This window comes from Papio anubis, chromosome 2 (genome assembly GCF_008728515.1).
Source record: "Papio anubis isolate 15944 chromosome 2, Panubis1.0, whole genome shotgun sequence".
In the NCBI taxonomy this organism is placed as follows: Eukaryota; Metazoa; Chordata; class Mammalia; order Primates; family Cercopithecidae; genus Papio; species Papio anubis.
In genome coordinates this window covers 82,203,474-82,225,073 of record NC_044977.1, presented here as the reverse complement: position 1 = coordinate 82,225,073, position 21,600 = coordinate 82,203,474, and the positions used below count along the sequence as shown (strand labels likewise).

The window sequence follows — 21,600 nt, the reverse complement described above, 5'->3', positions numbered from 1 at the left end:
ATCTAAGCAGATTCTAGGTGGTTGGGCGGACCTGGTAGGCGTTGGTTTATTTTATTCCCGAAAAAGGCCCTCGAGCAACTCATGGGCCTCATATGGAATCCTGCTGAAAGGCTTCCGGCTCATCTGGCCTTTTCCTCCTCTTAAGGTTCTGCTCCACGTTTTACCCTCGGCGTAACCATGAGGTCTGAAAAGCGCGTCATCTACGTGATGGTCAGACGTTGTTGACCCTGTGATGCTGTGTAACATTTCATTTTCGAGGCATGGGGAGTCTCCTATTTCATGTAGATGGGAACCTGGAGGTCTTTGGGCAAGTTGCCATCTTTTTATTGTTCCAAGAGTTTGGTGAAGCGTTTGAACCTTCACCTGTCAAAATCAGTTTTGGAATGAGAACTGCTCTCTCTGTAGCTCCTTAGAATAGCAGACGGAAGGTATCGTTTATCCCAATGAGACCATAAAGGAGGCTTTCCCATGTGAACACCCACCTTGAATTCGATTGGAAACAGAAGTTCTGGGCATTGTATTTTTTGTAAATTTGGCTCAGACTTCAACTAGGTCATATTTCCCCCAAAATCTTTTCAAAAAAGACTTGTGTCTCATTCCTTTTGACTAGCATGTGTAAGCTGGGTAAAAATAGAGCAAGCTGATTTCATGTTAATGATTTCATGTTAGGTTTATGCATCAAATCTGCGAGTCTGCTTTTGAAAAGCATTTAACATGTAACTTGGGAAAGTTAGAGTTTTGCAGACTAATGCCTGTGGCCCGATGAGACTTCATAGTTCCATCCAGTCCCTCCTGGTGCAAGAGATCAATGCCTTGAGGGTGCCTGGCCACCACCATTACCCCGACAGTATACCCACTATTTATTTATTTATTAATTACCCTTTTGAAGTTTGCTCTTCTCCCTTTAACTTAAAGGAAATTGGCATGGGAACTTGTTTGATCTGGAATTTCTGATAATCAGTAGGTAGTAACTCTGTAATCAATCGCACTTCAAAACAACAACCAAATAACAGGATAGCTAATCCAAAAAATTCAGTCATGGTCAAGGACTTCCAGCTCAGGAAATGTCTGGTCCCGTGGGGTGAATTCCTTGGATAACCAAGTTCTGTGCAGGGCCTGGAGTTTTATGCAGACCATTGCTCCTTGATTGACCACAGGACCTTAAAAGGGAGGGCTGGCTTCATGACCACATGACCTGTGTGCTCAGAAGGGCCCTGTGCTTGATTTATTGCTCTGCTGTTGCTGTCTTGAAGTTCTTAATTTTTTTTTTTTTTTGGCAGTAGGGAGTTGCAGTTTCAAACAACACTCATTTATTGTCTCACAGTTTCTGTGGGCCAGGAGTCCAGCCATGGCTTAAGACCAGCTCCTCTGCTCCAGGTCTCACAAGACTACAAGGAAGGTGCCATCTCGGTTGTGTTTTCATCTGAATGCCTAACTAAGGAAAAATCCACTTCATTCAGATTCATTCAGGTTCATTCAGGTTTTTAAAAGAGTCCGTTTCCATGTGATTGTCTCACTGATGGTCCCAGCTTTTTACTAGCTGTTGCTTGGAGGCTAACCTCAGGTTTTAGAGGCTACACTCATATCTCTGCCACGGGGCCTTCTGCATAGGCAGTTAATGACACGGCTGCCTGTTTCCTCACAGCCAGCAAGAGAATCTGTCTCCTGTCTGCTAAAGTGGAGTTTCATGCATCATAATATGGTCATGGGAGTAATAGCCCGTCACCTCTGCCATTGTTCTGTTGGTTAGAGTAAAGGCACAGGTTTTCCCCACACTCAGGGAAGAACCCATGATATAAAGACTTTCAGTAAAGGAGACAACAAACAGAATATGGAATGATCAGAATTACTCTTATGACCCAGACCAAGAGCATCAGCATTACCTGTGAATTTATGGGAAATTCAGATTCTCCTGTTTCACCCCTGGCCTGTTAAATCAGAAACTTGAAAAGCGAGCCCAGCATTCTGTGGTTTAACAGGTCCTTCAGGTGATTCTGACACCTGCTAAATTTTGAGAACCACTGGTCTAGAGGCAGGCAGGTCTTGCTCCCCTAGGAGTTAAGTTTGATGTATCTTCTGGTAATACTGAGAAATGAGCTGGGAAATGGTTCCAAAATCAGGTTATCCTCCCCAGGATCAACAAGACTCATGCTTGCAAAAGAGAGCGAAGAAGAGAAACTAAAAAAAGCAAGAGGCTGTGTGTGAAGCTAGATTCAAACAAAGACAGCAACACATGGCAAAAGATGGGAATTTGAGGAAGTGGGTAGTGAAAGCAATTCTTGAGCTAAATTACAAGAAAAGACAGTGAATTTGTATCTGTTTCCTGTATTTAGGGGCCTGGCTTAAACGTTAGTGATACATTTGGGGAGTAGAAAATGGATGTTGGTGTGAAGTTCTTAAGTTTTGGACAAGGAACTCTGTATTTTCATTTTTCTCTGAGCCCCATGAATTATGTAGACAGTCCTGCTTCGAAGTTATTATTTATACAGTTCACTATAGAGAAAGTCCTCGGGAACCTTAACTTTGAGTGAGGATTGCTTGAATTAGTTTTTCTTACCAGCCACTCCATGATACTCTTTGTTTTTTCCAGGTTAGATGATCAAGTTTTATTATGACTGAATCTGCAACTGCAAAATTAATTCTGATTAATTAATTAAATTCTGATGATTTCTCTCTGATGGTTTGGGTGTGGGCACTTAAAGAGGGTCTTTTGTTGCAAGAAGATAATAACAATAATCAGGTTAATTAAATAAAGCTGTCACCCTTTCAGTTTTGAGTGGCATGCCACGCACCCCTTATCAGCATGTGAGTTGCTTTTCATGTGGTTGTGGTTGGGTTTCATTAAGTGTAGTTTGGCATGTGTTCAACCAGCGTTCAGGTGGCTCTTGGTGGATGGCTGGGGAGACACGAAGAGGCAGACAGCTCAGTCCCTCCCCAGCAAGCGGTTTCAGTTCTGGAGTGAGGTGGGAGCCCAAGGAACTCACACGTAAATGCTGGTGGGAGTGAAGTGCCACCAGCTGTAGAATCTGGTGTCAGAATTATGAGCCACGAGTTGTCCCACAGGAGGATGGGTGAAGGTCTTCCCATCAAAGGAATGGAGAACACACGAAGAGCTCCAGGGGCTCAGGGCAAGATAGTCCTGGAACGAGGAGTCTTTGAGCCTGCAGTATGGTGAGTGGGAGTGGCAAGAGTGGAAAGCGGATCAGATGGGTGTTGTTGTGTAGGTTCTGAGGTGCTATATGTTTAAGAGCTGACTGTGTGTAGCAGGGACCCTGGTGAATTTGGAAGCACAGAAGTACCTGACGAGAAAGATGGTACCTCTTTCTCCGGGAGGCGGAGGTTGCAGTGAGCCCAGATCGTGCACACGTGCACACACGCATACACACACACACACACAATCTGGTACACTGTATACTACCAGGTTAGCAGGTTGTTACCTCTGGGATGCAGTCACTCCTTTTTATCATCTATATTTGTGAAATGATTTCTTTTTTTTTTTTTGAGACAGAGTCTCGCTTAGTCGCCCAGGCTGGAGTGCAGTGGCGTGATCTCGGTTCACTGCAAGCTCCGCCTCCCGGGTTTACGCCATTCTCCTGCCTCAGCCTCCCGAGTAGCTGGGACTACAGGCGCCCGCCGCCTCGCCCGGCTAATTTTTTGCATTTTTAGTAGAGATGGGGTTTCACCGTGTTAGCCAGGATGGTCTCGATCTCCTGACCTCGTGATCCGCCCGCCTCGGCCTCCCAAAGTGCTGGGATTACAGGCGTGAGCCACCGCGCCCGGCCTGTGAAATGATTTCTTTCAGTTTTTGAGACAGCGTCTCACTCTGTTGCCCAGGCTGGAGTGCAGTGGCGTGACCTTGGCTCTCTGCAACTTTGGCTTCCCAGGCTCGAGCGATCCTCCAACCTCAGTCTCCTGAGTAGCTGGGACTACAGGAGTGAGCTGCCATGCTTGGCTAATTTTTATTTTTTTCTTGGTAGAGAGGGAGTTTTGCCATGTTGCCCAGGCTGGTCTTGAACTCCTGAGCTCACAGCAATCCTCCTGCCTTGGCCTCCCAAAATGCTGGGGTTACAGGAGTGAGCCACTGCACCTGGCCATTATTATGGAAAATTTTAAGCATACAGAAAAGTAGCGACAGTAGTATCTTACGTGCTCATGAACCCATGATCCAGTGACATCCGTTAACAGCATTTTGGAATCATATTTCATCTCTTCTTGTCCTCAGGTGTTTTGAAGCAAATTTCAGCATTACATCCTTTCACTCTTAAGTATCTCAGTATGGTTCTCTAATAGTTGAAGACCCATTTACATTTATATAAGGAGCATAATTTACACTTGTGTAACCCAAAGGACTGACCAAGCCTGTGCCTCTCTCCGCAGATAGCAAAGCCATTGTGGATGGGAACCTGAAGCTCATCTTGGGTCTGGTGTGGACGCTGATCCTCCACTACTCCATCTCCATGCCCGTGTGGGAGGATGAAGGGGATGATGATGCCAAGAAGCAGACGCCAAAGCAGAGGCTGCTGGGGTGGATTCAGAACAAGATCCCCTACTTGCCCATCACCAACTTTAACCAGAACTGGCAAGATGGCAAAGCCCTGGGAGCCCTGGTAGACAGCTGTGCTCCAGGTAAGTGCGCAGGGCTGCCTAAACCATCTGTCCAGGATAGGGGCATGTGGGTCCCAAACATTCTGGTTTTCAACAGGAATGCTATCTTTGCCTTGATTGGCGTATTTCTCCAGGTCTTGGCCCATTATAAAACGGCTAAGGAAACTAAAACTGGCTCTGTTTACCCTTCCAAGGGCAGATCTTCTAGATATATCCATAGACATGTTTGAGCATCAAGTTGAACCTTTTATCCAAATTCCAATGAAGGAGTTGGTGCTTAGAAGCAAGACTTGGGTTTAGCTTCCAGACTCCAAAATCCTGTGTCTTCCCACATTGGTGCTCAGTTTCTTGTTGGATTTGGAGAAACATTTGGTCCTATTAGGTGGCTTGGCATGAAAATCTAAAAACTTCCATGGAGTGGAAAGTACCCATTTTTATTAACCACTGGTTTGACTATATTTGGCATTCTCCACCCTTTTCTTTCTGTGTTACTGTGAAATAGCACTTGGTCAGGATTCAACTGGAGCCTTTTCCACCCTTGATAGGCTGCTTATTTCTTAGTGGCTGAGTGTATATGAAGGCTGTAATTATTCCCACTGGAGGGTTTAGACTGATGGGTAGAAAGACCAGAGCCCGAGTTTACACTCACCCCCCCAAAGTTGATTTTAATAAAAAAAAAAAAAAGGTATTAATCATATTTTCCATTTACTGTGTATTCTGTATTTACTGGGCACATTAGTATTTAGTTAGTTAGTGGTTCTTGACATACTCAAAGCAGAACTAGTGTAGTTGGGTAGGAGAGGGCTGAAGGCCTCATTCTTCCTTGAGAGTCTGTAAGTTGGTGTCATCCAGGAAAAATTCAAAGTGCAGCCTTAATTGATTTCCTAATATCCTCTTTTTTTACTTCCATTTAAGGACACATTTTAGGATACCTCTTTCCAATTTAAACCTGGGAGTTTTTACTCTAGTCCTTTACCTCTTGTGCTTATAAAGCCTTTTAAGATAATTCTAGGTTTGCACCTTTGAGCAAGTGGGTTTTTGAATCACACAGGATGCTACTCTAGACTTTTTAGGTATATCCAGGAATAGAGTTAAAAAAAAAAAAAATCCCTCCTGCATAAAGGCACCGGGCTTTTTCCAAGCTTTGTTTATTTTTTAACACTACTCCTTCAAGGAATGGATAATCCCCATCTTCATGCAAGAACATAGCACCCAGAGGAGAAGTCACAGTGATGGAGGATATTTTACACCCTGGCACACTCATACCTGTGGTACTTTTTGCCTATTAAATATATGATTCGCTCAGATTTTAAGAAAAAATCATTCTCTGAACTAAAATAACAAATGGGGTTAGTTTAGGCACATGGTTTCCTTTAATCTGTTTGATCAGCTAATGCTAAAAGCATCTTTTGTGTTCTGTTAACAGGTCTGTGCCCAGACTGGGAATCCTGGGACCCGCAGAAGCCTGTAGATAACGCACGAGAAGCCATGCAGCAGGCAGATGACTGGCTGGGTGTCCCACAGGTATGCACAAGTGTGCCAGGTCCTGTGAGGTTGCCCCCACCACCAGCTTGTCCTGTGGATGCCTTCCTGGGTCAGGGAGGCAGCCCGACCTTCTTGGCATTGAGACTTAAAAGAGCATTGCCTGTGATGTGCTCTCATTTTCCTCAGTTTACCCATAATAGTAGGTTCTTATTGACTTAGGTACTTGTAGATCTTAGTGTGTTGGTTTAATGTAGATCATCCAGAAATTTTCATGTCACTCTTCTTTGTCACACACTGGCAAATTTCCTAGTATTTCTTCTTTAAATATTTTGAAGGCTACCTTTAAACCCCAGACTACAAATATGAACCCTAACTATTAGGTTGAGCCATAAGAAATTGATAGTATTTGAACATTTTTCAATCTACATTTTAAAAGGTAATTTTAATCCAGTAGCTTAGGAAAAGTCACGGGACTTAAAACTTTTGGTTTTTTTGTTTGTTTGTTTGTTTGTTTTTTTGTTTTTTGTTTTTTTGTTTTTTTTGTTTTTTTGTTTTTTTTTGAGATGGAGTCTCGCTCTGTCGCCCAGGCTAGAGTGCAGTGGTATGATCTCGTCTCACTGCAACCTCCACCTCCCAGGTTCAAGCAATTCTCCTGCCTCAGCCTCCTGAGTAGCTGGGATTACAGGTGCATGCCACTGCGCCTGGCTAATTTTTGTATTTGTAGTAGAGACAGATTTTACCATGTTGGTCAGGCTGGTCTCGAACTCCTGACATCATGATCTGGCCGCCTCGGTCTCCCAAAGTGCTGGGATTATAGGTGTGAGTCACTGCGCCCAGCCGACTTAAAACTTTTAAAAACATGTAAGCCGGGATAATCCACCATTAATGGAAACTCTGGAATAATCTCTATCACCCGTAATCCTATCATAGGAATATAACAAGAGGACTCAGAAATCAAGTAAGTCTTGGATACGATCTACAGTAGTCACATTGCTTAGTTGAAGTCTGATCTTCCTAGCTGGGAGGAAAACCAGTGTTTTCTTTCCAGAAACTCCCTCTAACAGTTAGGCACCATGAGTCCCGTGTCCAAAGGCTAGCCAGGGAAGATTACAGGTAGCCAGTGCCATGGGACTGATGGCCTCGCTATAGGCTGCACTGAGGTCTGAGTTCAGTGTATTTTGTAACAGGGTCCCTTGGAAGGTAGAACAACATGCCTGTTTCTTTAGTTTGGTTTTGGAGTCATGTCTCTCTTACATGGCCCATTTGTTTCTTGGCTCGTCCACTCAGGAAGTGGTGTGGTGTGTTTTTCATCTCCGCTTAAACCTAAACCGTCTCCTTTTTACGTTCATGTGATGTTGGCATGGGTGAAGTTGTTGAAGGAGCTGCCGGGAAGAAATGCCAAATCGACACACATCCTACTTTTTATGGAATGTATTGAAGGCAACTGTTCAAACCCAAGTAGCTCTTTTGTTCCTGCAGGCTAATGGTCAGAATGTTTTCTGGTGCTTTTTATCACATGGGGAGGGAAGTTGGACACGTCTGTTGTTCGTTGCACATGGTAAACCTGGTTCATGAGACAGAGCCTCTGTTCATCCGAGGAAGTGTGATTTACCTTCTTAGCACCATTACTGGAGGCAGGGAGGACTCTGCATGCTGTTTAGGGCTGGGTCAGGTGATGGTACTGAAATTGAGGTGGCACCTTCAGGGAGGTCACCTGTCCAGGATGGGTCTAGTCTTGCTCCTAAACTGAATGTCAAGAGAAATTCACCCATTCCCTATTTATTTATTTATTTATTTATTTATTTATTTATTTATTTGAGACGGAGTCTTGCTCCGCCACACAGGCTGGAGTGCAGTGGCACGATCTCAGCTCACTGCAACCTTCGCCTCCTAGGTTCAAGCAATTCTCCTGCCTCAGCCTCCCGAGTAGCTAGGACCGCAGGTGTGTGCCACCGTACCCGGCTAGTTTTGTATTTTTAGTAGAAATGGGGTTTCACCATGTTGGCCAGGGTTATCTCGAACTCGTGACCTCATGATCCGCCCACCTCGGCCTCCCAAAGTACTGGGATTACATGCATGAGCCACTGCACCCAGCCTTTTCTTTTCTTTTTTCTTTTTTTTTTTTAAGAGATGGCGTCTTACTCCTCTGTCACCCAGGCTGGAGGGCAGTGGCATGATCTTGGCTCACTGAAACCTCCACTTCCTGGGTTCAAGCCATCCTCCTGCCTCAGCCTCTCTAGTAGCTGGGATTACAGGTATCTGCCACCGCACCGGGCTAATTTTTGTAGTTTTAGTGGAGATTGGATTTCACCATGTTGGCCAGGCTGGTCTCAAACTCCTGACCTCAAGTGATTCTCTTGTCTCGGCCTCCTAAAGCAATGGGATTACAGTCATGAGCCACCACCCCTGGCTTCCCAATTTTTTTAATGGCTCCTAATATATTGAGATCACATATCTAATATTTACATGTTGTTTCTTTTTTATTTACCTTTTTTAATTAGTAGAGTTAATACAGATACAGACCATGAATATATGAGCAAAGGAAAAAGCTGGTTAACCTGTGCACTTTTTTGTAACATGCTCTCATCCTGTGTGTGCTTCTTTCTTCATTTTCCTGACTTGCTATAGTTTATCCTTTTATCATTTTTGAAAGCTTTGACCAGAGGAGTAAATGGACTTTTGGGGAATGGGGAGGACAATGAACTTTTGGAAGTTACATGCAGAATTTTTTGGAGAGGGGCCCCTAGCTTTCAAAGGGGCCTGCAATTTCTCAAACATGGTTAAAAACACTGATGTTGGTCTGTTGGTTTAATGTAATTTCACTTAATTGAGAAGCTGACTCAGTTTCCTAATATTTGTAGTGGTTGATTTAAGAGGCATTTGCAAACACTTCAATAGTTGCAAAGTGATGTGTTCTGGGTGTTCATCCACCGTGTCATTATCCTAGGTCATCACTCCTGAAGAAATCATTCACCCGGATGTGGACGAGCACTCGGTTATGACTTACCTGTCCCAGTTCCCCAAAGCCAAGCTCAAGCCAGGGGCTCCTCTCAAACCCAAACTCAACCCAAAGAAAGCCAGGGCCTATGGCAGAGGTGAGTGTTGGTCCTCTGATGTTGTGTTGGAGACATGTCCTCTGGTGTTGGAGATGATTTCATGGCTTCAAGGGTGATGTTCTCGGAAACAAAAATATATGGGTGTAATCCTCAAAGATACCCCAAGCCTCCTTTATAACACATTTTATGACTGTTTTATTCTGCCTTGTTTTTCTAAGGCTTTAAGAAATCCTTCTGCTTAGATGGAAAGGGCAAGTTTGCGGCTTGGTGATTTTAGTGCAGTAGCCCATTGCTCCCATTTTTCAGAAGAGGAATCATGGGGTAGGGAGTCGGGGTTGTTTGGTCTTGCCCCAGATCACTATAGTCAGTGATGGGGGTGGGCCATCTGGCTGCTGATTCATTTCTCCTTCTGTTACACTAAGACTGCCTCAGATTTCCAGCGGGAGTGGGAGCTATTGTTAACCCCTGGCAGATACTTCCTTGCTAAGACATCCTGTTTATGACTGTGAGGCAGCTGCAAGAACACCGTTCTGCTCAGAACATTATAGTGGGTAGAAGCCATTTCAAGGCGTTTGGTGTTGTGACTGGCACCTGACTTCAGGCACACTAGCTTTGTGAAGAGAACAGTTACATGGCTGCAAAGTGTGGTTTCTGGTAAAGGTCAACACGGCCAGATACAACTTAACGCCTTTTCTATGGGGGAGGGGAAGGAGTGCATTTTATTTCTCATTTTTCATAATTAAGAAAATATTGGCTGGGTGCGGTGGTTCATGCCTATAATCCCAGCACTTTGGGAGGCCGAGGCAGGCGGATCACCTGAGGTCAGGAGTTGGAGACCAGCCTGGCCAACATGGTGAAACCCCGTCTCTATGAAAAATACAAAAATTAGCCGGGTGTGGTGGTGGGCGCCTATAATCCCAGCTACTCAGGAGGCTGAGGCAGGAGGATTGCTTGAACCCGGGAGGCAGAGGTTGCAGTGAGCCGAGATCATGCCACTGCACTCCAGCCTGGGTGACCGAGTGTGTGAGCCTCCATCTCAAAAAAAAAAAAAAAAAAAAAAAAATGTTATCCCAGTGGGATAACAGTTATACACACAATATTCTGTATATCTTCTCCCAGAATTGACAGTTGTTACCATTCTAGCTTAATGGTTTTCTCTTGCCCTTTGTGTGTATTTGCATATGTGTTTGTGTATATGATTACTGAATTATTTGAAAATAAGTTGCAAGCATGATGACAGTTCTGTCCTCAGTACATCACTAAGCTTCTCCTAAGAATAGGATATCCTCTTGCATAAGCATAGTACTCGTTGCCATATGTAAGAAAATTAACAATAGTTTCATATAGTATTGTTTGTGTTCGAATTTCCCTACTGTCCTAAGATTGTCTTTTATAGTTGTTGTTTTACAAACTAAGATCTGATTAAGGTTCACTTACTGCATTTGTTATTTCTCTTTAGACTCTTTTCATGCTAAATAATTTCCCAAAACTTTTTTTTTTTAAATGACACTGACTTTCTGAACAGTTAAGGGCGTGTGTCTTGTAGGATGTTCCTTCCCTACATATGTTCCCTTTGAATAAAGCATTTTCCTGCTTGGTATCAGCTTAGTGTTTTGTTTTGTTTTGTTTTTTTGAGACAGAGTCTTGCTCTGTTGCCCAGGCTGGAGTGCAGTGGCACGTTCTCAGCTCACTGCAACCTCTGCCTCCTGGGTTCAAGCAATTTTCCTGCCTCAGCCTCCCGAGTTGCTGGGATTACAGGCGTCCACCACTATGCCTGGCTAATTTATGTATTTTTAGTAGAGATGGGGTTTCACCATGTTGGCCAGGCTGGTCTCCAACTCCTGGCCTCAGGTGATCTGCCCAACTCGGCCTCCCAATCAGCTTATTCTTAAGATGACACATGACTAGAGCAGTGGTGCTGACCACGTGCTATTCTCACCTCAGTGGCCAGGTCTTCTCATCTGACTTTTTGGGCATGATATAGACCAGCAGATAGTTCTGGAAGGAACCCCTTACCATTTGAGGTTCTGTTTGCAGTAAGGTGTGAGGTCTGTGACATCGCTTGTGTTATGTAGGGACTAGGGACTTCAGAGCCCTCCTCCCATTCACAGTCACTTGAAGGTTGGCATGTCCTCACTTGCTTTAAAAGTGCTTTCTTTGGCCTGGTTTGGTGGCTCACGCCTGTAATCCCAGCACTTTGGGAGGCCGAGGCGGGCAGATCACGAGGTCAGAAGATTGAGACCATCCTGGCTAACAAGGTGAAACCCCGTCTCTACTAAAAATACAAAAATTAGCTGGGCGTGGTGGTACAAGCTTGTAGTCCCAGCTACTTAGGAGGCTGAGGCAGGAGAATTGCTTGAACCCGGGAGGCAGAGGTTGTAGTGAGCCAAGATCACGCCACTGCACTCCAGCCTGGGTGACAGAGTGAGACTCCCTCTCAAAAAAAAAAAAAAAAAAAAAGAGGTGGGGCCTTCTTTAAGGCATACCACAGGTGGTGGCTGGAATGAGGAATCTCTGATTGTAAAGATTATGCTTCCTTAATGGCAAAACAGTTGCAAACAACCAAATAAATCCTTTGTCAACCAGATTGGTCAAATGGACTGAATCTAATCAAGGCATAATGTATGTTTGTAATAACCTTATCAGTGGCTGTCCGGCTTCCCTGTTGTTAATGTGAGACGGTTTCCTTTCATGGTGCTATTTTCTAGAAAATGATCACTTGTTACGGTTCAGGAATGTGGCTGGTCATTGCCATTTCCTTCATCTGCCTATTAGCAAGTGTGGTGCACTTGTGGAGGAAACACACCCTTTTTAAAAAAAAAATTTTTTTTTTTTTTTTTTTTGAGACGGAGTCTCGCTCTGTAGCCCAGGCTGGAGTGCAGTGGCCGGATCTCAGCTCACTGCAAGCTCCGCCTCCCGGGTTCACGCCATTCTCCGGCCTCAGCCTCCCGAGTAGCTGGGACTACAGGGGCCCGCCACCTCGCGCGGCTAGTTTTTTGTATTTCTTAGTAGAGACGGGGTTTCACCGTGTTAGCCAGGATGGTCTCGATCTCCTGACCTCGTGATCCGCCCGTCTCGGCCTCCCAAAGTGCTAGGATTACAGGCTTGAGCCACCGCGCCCGGCCAAAAAAAAATTTTTTTTATATGTGTGCATTTTGCATTTTTTTAAACTGTGGGAAAATAGCCATAACATAAAATTCACTATCCATTTTTAAGTGTGGCATTAAGTGTATTCACGTTGTTGTGCAAACGCCACTGCTATCCATCTCCAGAACTTTTTCAGCTTCCCAAACTGAAACTCCATACTCATTAAACAATAACGCCCCATTCTGTCCTCCCCTCTGCTCCTGGTAACCTTTATTCTACTCCCTGTCTCTGTGAATTTGCTTATTCTAGGTACCTCCTAGAAGTGGAATCATATGCTGTCTGTTAGATACCTCCTAGAAGTATAGTCACGTGCTGTCTTTTTTTCCTCTGGCTTACTTCACTCGTCATATGTTTTCAGGATTCATCCATGTTGTAGCATGTATCAGAATTTCATTCCTTTTTAAGGCTGAATAATATTCCTTTGTATGTCTATATTTTGCTTATCCATTCGTCTGCTGATAGAGACATTTGGGTTGCTACAATCTTTTGGCTATTGTGAATAATTCTGCTATGAAAACATGGGTGTATAAGTGCTGTTTGAGACCCTGCTTTCAATTATTTTAGGGATATACCCAGAAGTGGAATTGGTGGATCATATGGTAATCCTATATTCAGCTTATTTTTCAGGAGGAAGTGGCCTCACTCTCCTTTTTAAAGTAGGAAGAAAAAATGGTCATATTGGGTGACAGGGTCACAAGGCCACATGGGTGGGGCTGTGAGATATTGTTCTTGTCATGTGGTGAGGTGAAAGCCAGGGTCAGTTTTGGTCTCCTCTGTGTGACCACATTGCTTCATTTCTGCCACCTGAGCCCAGGAAGAAAGACTGTTTCATCTTTTTGTTTCTAAAAGATTTGAAAGTGTTGTTTTATTTTTTATTTCCTGGTTGTTTAATAGATGCCAGTTGCCAGCCAGTTAGCATTTGTCGATCTATTCACTGAGCCCTACCTTGCTTAGTTCCAGTGGGTTGAAAGGAGAGAGGGCTGGGGTGAGGTGGGCCTCCAGCCACAGATCTTTGTGGTGGGCTTCCTTGCAGGGTTAACTATGTGAAAAGCATTCGTCCATAAGCTAATCAGAAATCTTTGTAAAAATCTAGTTCTCTATGAAGCATTTACTGTAGAGCAATCCTTAAGCATCCTTCTATCTGAGTAATCAGAGGGGGGCCAGTTGTCTTCCTTCATGGTAAGCAAAGCTCCACAGGAGTTTACAGAGTAGGGGTGTGGTTCAGCCTCCTAACCAACCATGGTTAGCCACAGGTGACCAACCCAAGCCCAGACCTTTGACAAGCTGCAGCGTAAGTTGTTTCTTAGGCTGCTGGAGTCAGGCGAAGTGGGACTTGTAGTATTTTAGGTGCATGTTTATTTACTTATTTTTGTTGTTGTCATTTTGAAATAGAGTCTCACTCTCTCTCTCAGTGTGGAGTATTGTGATGCCATCACGGCTAACTGCAGCCTTGACCTTCTGGGCTCAAGTGATTCTCTCGCCTCAGCTTCCCTAGTAGCTGGGACCACAGGTGTGCACCACCATGCCCAGCTTATTTTTTTAATATTTTATTTTGAGACCAGCCTGGCCATGTTGCCCAGGCTGGTCTCAAAATCCTGAGCTCAAGCAGTCCTCCTGCCTTGGCCCCCCAAAGTGGTAGGATTACAGGCATGAGCCACCATGCTTGGCCATTAGGTGTATGTTTAAATCCATTTGCTTATATCAGTTACATAACCTGACTGTTATGTAAATCTTAAGCAAAAGAAAAATATATGAAATAAAATTTGAAACTCACCTCCCAACTGCCAGTCTCATTTCTGCCTTCAAAGTTTGAGGTATTTATTTCCAGCCTTTTTTCTATGCTGAGTTAAACTGTGTATCTTTTTTGCTTTGCATTTCTTCCTGAGCAGTGTGGGAAGGCTACCTTTTAGACTTTATTTGTAATTCTTTATAATTTTTGCCTTACTTTCTTTTTAGGCAGAAAGATTATCTTATTATATAACAGTCTACGGCCATTTTTTCTTAAACTAAATTATTGGGAAATGAATAGAAATCCAGAGTATAGTAACAAATGACCTAGTGTCTTTAACAGATTTGTAGCAAGGAAAAGGAAGTGATGGAGAGACAGCCAGAGGTTAAATGAGACTTAAGAGACTTAGCAACCATTTGTAATATGTGACCTTATTTGGATCCTATTCCAACTGATGGTTAAAAAAATTCATGATAGCCAGGTGCTGTGGCTCACGCCTGTAATCCCAGCACTTTGGGAGGCCCAGATGGGTGGATCATGAGGTCAGGAGGTCGAGACCATCCTGGCCAATGTAGTGAAACCTCGTCTCTACCAAAAATACAAAAATTAGCTGGGCGTGGCGGTGCATGCCTGTAATCCCAGCTACTTGGGAGGCTGAGGCAGGAAAATCGCTTGAACCCGGGAGGCAGAAGTTGCAGTAAGCCGAGATTGCGCCACTGCACTCCAGCCTGGCGATGGAGCTAAACTCCATCTCAAAAAAAAAAAAAAAAAAAATCATGATAAAGCAGCAGCTCAAGGTGCTGTAAGAAATTAGTGATATTTATAAGATAATTGAAAATTTGAACACTGAATATTTGACATTAAGGAATTATGTTTTTTAATGTGGTATTTGTATTGTGGGTACTTTGCGAGTATCTTTTAAGGATACATAGTGATTGTTTATGGATAAAAAATCTGGGGTCTAGGATTTGTGTCAAAATAATACAGGAAGAGGGAAGAGGCAGGAGTGAAGGTGAAATAAGACCAGCTGTGAGTTGATAGTTGTTGAAGCTGGGTGCAGGAGGTCCACTGTGCAGTGCTCTCTACATCTGTGTTTGGAATTCCTTTTTTTTCTTTTTTTTTTTTTCGAGATGGAGTCTCACTCTGTCGCCCAGGCTGGAGTGCAGTAGCGCGATCTTGGCTCACCGCAACCTCTGCCTCCCGGGTTCAAGCAATTCTCCTGCCTCAGCCTCCCGAGTAGCTGGGATTACAGGCATGCACCACCACACCCCCCCCAGTTTTGTATTTTTAGTAGAGACAGGGTTACACCATGTTGGTCAGACTGGTCTTGAACTGCTGACCTCAGGTGATCCGCCCACCTCGGCCTCCAAAGTGCTGGGATTACAGGTGTGAGCCACCGCGCCCAACTTTTTTTTTTTTTTTTTTTTTTTTTTTTTGAGCCAAAGTTTTGTTGCACAGGTTGGAGGGCAATGGTATGATCTCAGCTCACTGCAACCTCCGCCTCTGCCTCCTGGGTTCAAGGGATTCTCCTGCATCAGCCTCCCGAGTAGCTGGGATTACAGGTGCCCACCATCACACCTGGCTAATTTTTGTATTTTTAGTAGAGACAGAGTTTCATCATGTTGGCCAGGCTGGTCTTGAACCCCTGACCTCAGCTAATCCACCTGCCTTGGCCTCCCAAAGTGCTGGAATTACAGGTATGAGCCACTGTGCCCAGCCTAGTTTGGAATTCTTCATAATAAAAAGCTTTTTAAAAAGGTAATATTTGAACTTCTGCTCCTGGGAAGATGGAATAGAAGGACTTTTCCTAATTCTTTCTCCTAACTACAACTAAAACCCCTGGGCTATACATAAGGAAAACATAGGGAGACTCTGAAAAAGGATGAGGTAGACCAACCAGGGATCTTGGGACTTGAGGAATGACACAGCACTGAATTCCTTGGGTTTACTTTGCTTTATATATCCCAGATTTGGCCAAAGAAAGAAGCCAACAACCTGAAAATGCCAGTGGGCACCAACACAGAAAGTGCCAACAAAAGCTCCCCTGTCCAGCCAGAAGACCAGGAAAGGGCAGCGCAGTGAGGCAGAAAACTTTTAAACAATCACTGCTCTACTCCAGGTCCACACCACAGAAAAAACGTGCAGCTCCGCACTTACACATGCAGAGTTGAATGGGGAGCCTAGGCTTTGACAGCAGTCTAGCAATAAGGAAGCCACTCTCCGGCGCCATGGAGGAGAAGTAATGAGGCACTCCTAGTCCCTCCAGCCAGAACTCCCACCCCCATGCACCAGTAACGAGCCCCCCAGTCTTGAGCATCAGTGGAGGTTGAATGGAGAACCTAGACTTCTTCCCCCACTGTTAGTAACAAGGTGTGTATCCTTCCCTCCCCTGCCAGCGTGGTATCATAAAACACCAGCTACAACAGAACATTTACAGAAGACCCAGAGTCTCATTACATGATACCCCAAATATCCAGTTTCAGGAAAAAAAAAAAAAATCGCTTGTCATACCAAGAACCAAGAAGATCTCAAACTGAATGAAAAAGGTACTTGATGCCAACACTGAGGTGATAGAGATGTTAGAATTGTATGACAAAAATTTTAAAGCAGTCATTAAAAAAGGCTTCAGTGGCCAGGCATGGTGGCTCACGCCTGTAATCCCAGCACTTTGGGATGCCGAGGTGGGCGGATCACCTGAGGTCAGGAATTCAAGACCAGCCTGACCAACATGATGAAACCCCGTCTCTATTAAAAATACAAAAAAATTAGCCAAGCGAGGTGGTGGGCACCTGTAATCCCAGCTACTCGGGAGGCTGAGGCAGAAGAATCGCTTGAAACTGGGGGGCGGAGGTTGCAGTGAGCTGAGGTCATGCCGCTGCACTCTAGCCGGGGCAAGAAGAGTGAGACTCTATCTTTAAAAAAAAAAAAAAGGCCGGGTGCGGTGGCTCACGCCTTTAATCCCAGCACTTTGGGAGGCCGAGGCGGGCGGATCACAAGGTCAGGAGATCGAGACCACAGTGAAACCCCGTCTCTACTAAAAATACAAAAAATTAGCCGGGCGCGGTGGTGGGCGCCTGTAGTCCCAGCTACTCAGGAGGCTGAGGCAGGAGAATGGCGTGAACCCGGGAGGCGGAGCTTGCAGTGAGCCGAGATCGCGCCACTGCACTCCAGCCTGGGCGACAGAGCGAGACTCCGTCTCAAAAAAAAAAAAAAAAAAAGGCTTAAGTAAGCAATTAAGAACAATCATGAAAAAAATGAAAAAAGTAAAAATCTCAACAAAGAAATACAATGTCCCAGCAAAATAATAATAAAAATTTAGGAGATATAAAGAATCAAATGGACATTTTAGAACTGGAAATTGCAGTAATTGAAATAAAAACTCACTGGATTAGCGCAATAGCAGGGTGGAGGGACAGAGAAAAGAATCCTTGAACTGGAAAACAATTGGTTGTTTTTTTTTGAGATGGAGTTTTGCTCTTGTCACCCAGGCTAGAGTACAGTGGCATGATCTTGGCTTACTGCAACCTTTGCCTCCTGGGTTCAAGCTCTTCTCCTGCCTCAGCCTCCCTAGTAGCTGGGCTTACAGGTGCCCACCACCACTTCTGGCTAATTTCTATATTTTTAGTAGAGACGTGGTTTCAACCCATTGGCCTGGCTGGTCTCGAACTCCTGACCTTAGGCGATCCACCCACCTTGGCCTCCCAAAGTGCTGGGATAACAGGTACGAGCCACTGTGCCCAGCCTCTGTAAGCTTTTTTCTGTGTTTAAAACTTTTAATTTCATTTTTGTACTTTTAAAACTTCTTTTTTTTTTTTTTTTTAAATTAAACACACACATTAGCCTAGGCTTACACAGGGTCAGGATCATCATTATCACTGTCTTCCACCTCCACATCCTGTCCCACTGTCCCCCTGGTAGGTCATCAGGGACAGTAATGTGTGGAACTGCCGTCTCCTGTAATAACAATGCTTTCTTCTAGAATACTTCCTGAAGGGCTTGTTGAGGCTGCTTTACAGTTAACTTAATTTTTAAATAGAAGATGCACACTCTAAAATGTGGTGATAGAAAGTATAGTATATTAAATACACAAAACAGTAGCATTGTCATTTATCATCAAGTATTGTATATTGAACATAGTTGTACGTGCTCTAGACGTTGCTATGGCCAGCAGCGCAGTGGGTTTGTTTATACCAGCATCACCACAAACACATGAGTAATGTGATGTGTTACTGCGACGTCAGTAGGCAACAGGAATTTTTCTGGCTCCATTTATAATCTTATGGGACCATCATTGTATGTGTGGACTATTTTTGCCTGAAACTTCATTGTGCAGCAAATGACTATATTAACAAATAAAATTGAGCTGTATATAATGAAGAAGTACACATTATAACCAAGTGGGGTTTATTCCAGGGATGCAAGGCCTGGTTCACTATTAGAAAAGCAGTCAACATAGGCCGGGCACGGTGGCTCACGCCTGTAGTCCCAGCACTTTGGGAGGCCGAGGCGGGTGGATCACCTGAGGTCGGGAGTTTGAGACCAGACTGACCAACATGATGAAACCCCGTCTCTACTAAAAATACAAAATTAGCCTGGTGTGGTGGTGGGCGCCTGTAATCCCAGCTACTTGGGAGGCTGAAGCAGGAGAATCGCTTGAACCCGGGAGGCAGAGGTTGCAATGAGCTGAGATTGTGCCATTGGACTCCAGCCTGGGCAACAAGAGGGAAACTCTGTCTCAAAAAAAGAAAAAAAAACAGTCAACATAATCTTCCATATTAACAGACTAACAAAGAAAAGTTACATGACCATATCAATAGATGCTGAAAAGGCATTTGACAAAATTCAACAGCCATCCATGATAAGAATTCAAACAAAAGAGAAATGGGAGAACTTTCTCAATATGATATAGAGTGGCTACTACAAGAAACCTACAGCTAACATTATGATTAATAGACTGAATGTGTTCTCCTGAGAGAAACAAGGCAAGGATGGCTGTTCTGACCACTCTTATTCAACATAATGCTAGAATTTTTAGCCAGTGCAGTCAGGTAAGAAAAGGAAATAAAAGACATGCTTATTGGAAAGTAAGAAATAATACTGTCTCTATTTGCAGATGTAGATGATTGTCTATATAGAAAATCCCAAAGAATCCATGGTGGGGAGAAAACCCAAATACCCCCCCTTAAATAAGTGAGTTCAGCAAAGTCACAATATACAAGATCAATATGTAAAAATCAATTATATTTCTATATAATTTAATGAACAAATGGACACAAAAGTTAAAAATAGCATAGCCTGTTTATAATTGCATTACAAAATGTAAATGTAATAAAACATATATAGGAGTTAAATGCTGAAAACTACAAAAACGCTGATAAATAAAAGAGACCTAAATAAATGGAGCGATATAATATCTTCATGGACTGTAAAAGTCAAATAGTGGGCCGGGCACAGTGGTTCACACATGTAATCCCAGCACGTTGGGAGGCAAGGGCGGGCGGATCATGAGGTCAGGAGATCGAGACCATCCTGACTAACACGGTGAAAGCCCGTCTCTACTAAAAATACAAAAAATTAGCTGGGCATGGTGGCGGGTGCCTGTAGTCCCAGCTACTTGGGAGGCTGAGTCCCGAGAATGGCATGAACCTGGGAGGCAGAGCATGCAGTGAGCCAAGATTGTGCCACTGCACTCCAACCTAGGTGACAGAGTGAGACTCTGTCTCAAGAAAAGCCAAATAGTAAAGATACCACCTCAAGTCATTGAGGTTCGATGCAATTGCTGTCAAAATCCCAGCAAGAGCTTTTGCAGATAACAAGAAGAGTATTATTTTAAACATATATGGAAAGGCAAAGGAATTAAAGTAGTAAGAACAATTTTGAGAAAGAAGTACAACATGGAGTCATCAGCCTTCCTGATCTCAAGACTTACTGTATAGCTACAGAAGTCAAGATTTTGTGGTATTGGTCAAAGGATAGACATTATAGATCAATGAAACAGAATTGCAGCCCCACACAAATATGCACAACTGATTATTGACAGAGGTGCAAAGATAAGTCATTGGAGGAAAGAACCTTTGCGGCACATGGTGGCAGAGAAATTGAACATCCGTAGGCAAAACAAAACAAAAGCAAACCCCAAACCAAAAAACAAAAAACCCATATAACTATAAAACTTTGAGAAAAAAACATAGAAGAGAGTCTTTGAGATCTAGGGCTAGGCAAATAGTTCTTAGATTTGACACCAAAAACATGATCCATTAAAAAAAATAAATTGGGCTTCAACAAAATTAAAAACTTTTTAACGTTTTAAGAAGGATGGTCTGTCTCAAAAACTCAACATGGTACATGGTGGTTGGCCTTTATGTGCTGTTGAGGGTTTTCTTGCATCGAAGGGTGTACTGGGTCACCCACTGTCCTGCAAGACAAGCTGTCTTAGCCCTCACCCTATAAAAGCCACCCGGACACCATCTCAGACAGAACTCAAAATATTGCTGAGACTGGGATCTGGGGGCTGGATTTTACTTTTACAAACAATTTAAAACTTTTTACAGTTAAGAGGATGAATACACAGCTAAAGACTGGGGGAAAAAATTTGCAAACCATATGTCCAACAAAACACAAGTATCTAGAACATGTAAAGAACTCTCAGATCTCAGTAGATAAAAAACAAACATTTAACCAAACAACCCAGTAAGAAAATGGGCAAAAGACATAAACAGTTTCCGCTGAGGAGTACATCCATATGACCAAAAAAAAAAAAAAAAAAAAAAAAAAAAAAAAAAACCACATAGAAATTTGTTCAGTATCATTAACCATGAGAAAAATGCAAATTAATCCTAGTACACACTATCAGAACAGCTAAAATAAAAAGTATTAATACTGATAACACTGAATGTGGAAAGGATGCAGAGAAACTGAATCTGGGTCACTCATACATTGCTGGTGGGAATGTAAAATGGTATAGCTACTTTGGAACACTGTTTGGCAGCTTCTTTATTAAAGAAATAGGCTGGGCACAGTGGCTCACTTCTGTAATCCCAAGCACTTTGGGAGGCTGAGGCCGGAGGATCACTTGAGCCCAGGAGTTTGAGACCAGTCTGGGCAACATAGGGAGATTGCATCTCTACAAATAATTTTTTTTTTTTTTTTTGAGACAGAGTCTCGCTCAGTCGCCCAGGCTGGAGTGCAGTGGCGCCATCTCGGCTCACTGCAAGCTCCGCCCCCCGGGTTCACGCCCGGCTAATTTTTTTGCATTTTTAGTAGAGACGGGGTTTCACCGTGTTAGCCAGGATGGTCTCGATCTCCTGACCTCGTGATCCACCCGCCTCGGCCTCCCAAAGTGCTGGGATTACAGGCGTGAGCCACCGCGCCCAGCCTACAAATAATTTTTAAAAATTATCCAGGTGTGGTGGTACACACCTGTGGTCCCAGCTACTCAGGAGATTGAGGCAGGAGGATTGCCTGAGCCTGGGAGGTAAAGGTTACAGTGAGCCATGATTGAGCCACTGTGCTCCAGTCTGGGCTACAGAGTGAGACTGTTCTCAAAACAAAAACAAAAAGAAAACCTCAAAAAACAGT

The 21,600-nt window shown here is 43.8% G+C and overlaps 1 protein-coding gene across 4 annotated transcripts in view; it reads left to right on the top strand.

Annotated features, from left to right (window-relative positions):
- The first annotated feature begins 4,073 nt into the window (after positions 1-4,073).
- FLNB (filamin B) overlaps positions 4,074-21,600 on the top strand; it is a 94,713-nt gene continuing 77,186 nt past the window's right edge. For 2 of the 4 annotated variants that reach the window (XM_031663248.1, XM_031663247.1), the window contains exons 1-3: positions 4,074-4,626; positions 6,032-6,129; positions 9,038-9,185. In XM_031663248.1, the coding sequence (XP_031519108.1) occupies positions 4,458-4,626; positions 6,032-6,129; positions 9,038-9,185 (415 nt within the window). In that variant the 5' untranslated portion in view covers positions 4,074-4,457. The remainder of the gene's footprint in view (positions 4,627-6,031; positions 6,130-9,037; positions 9,186-21,600) is intronic. The other 2 variants (XM_031663246.1, XM_031663245.1) reach the window with 1 other exon arrangement.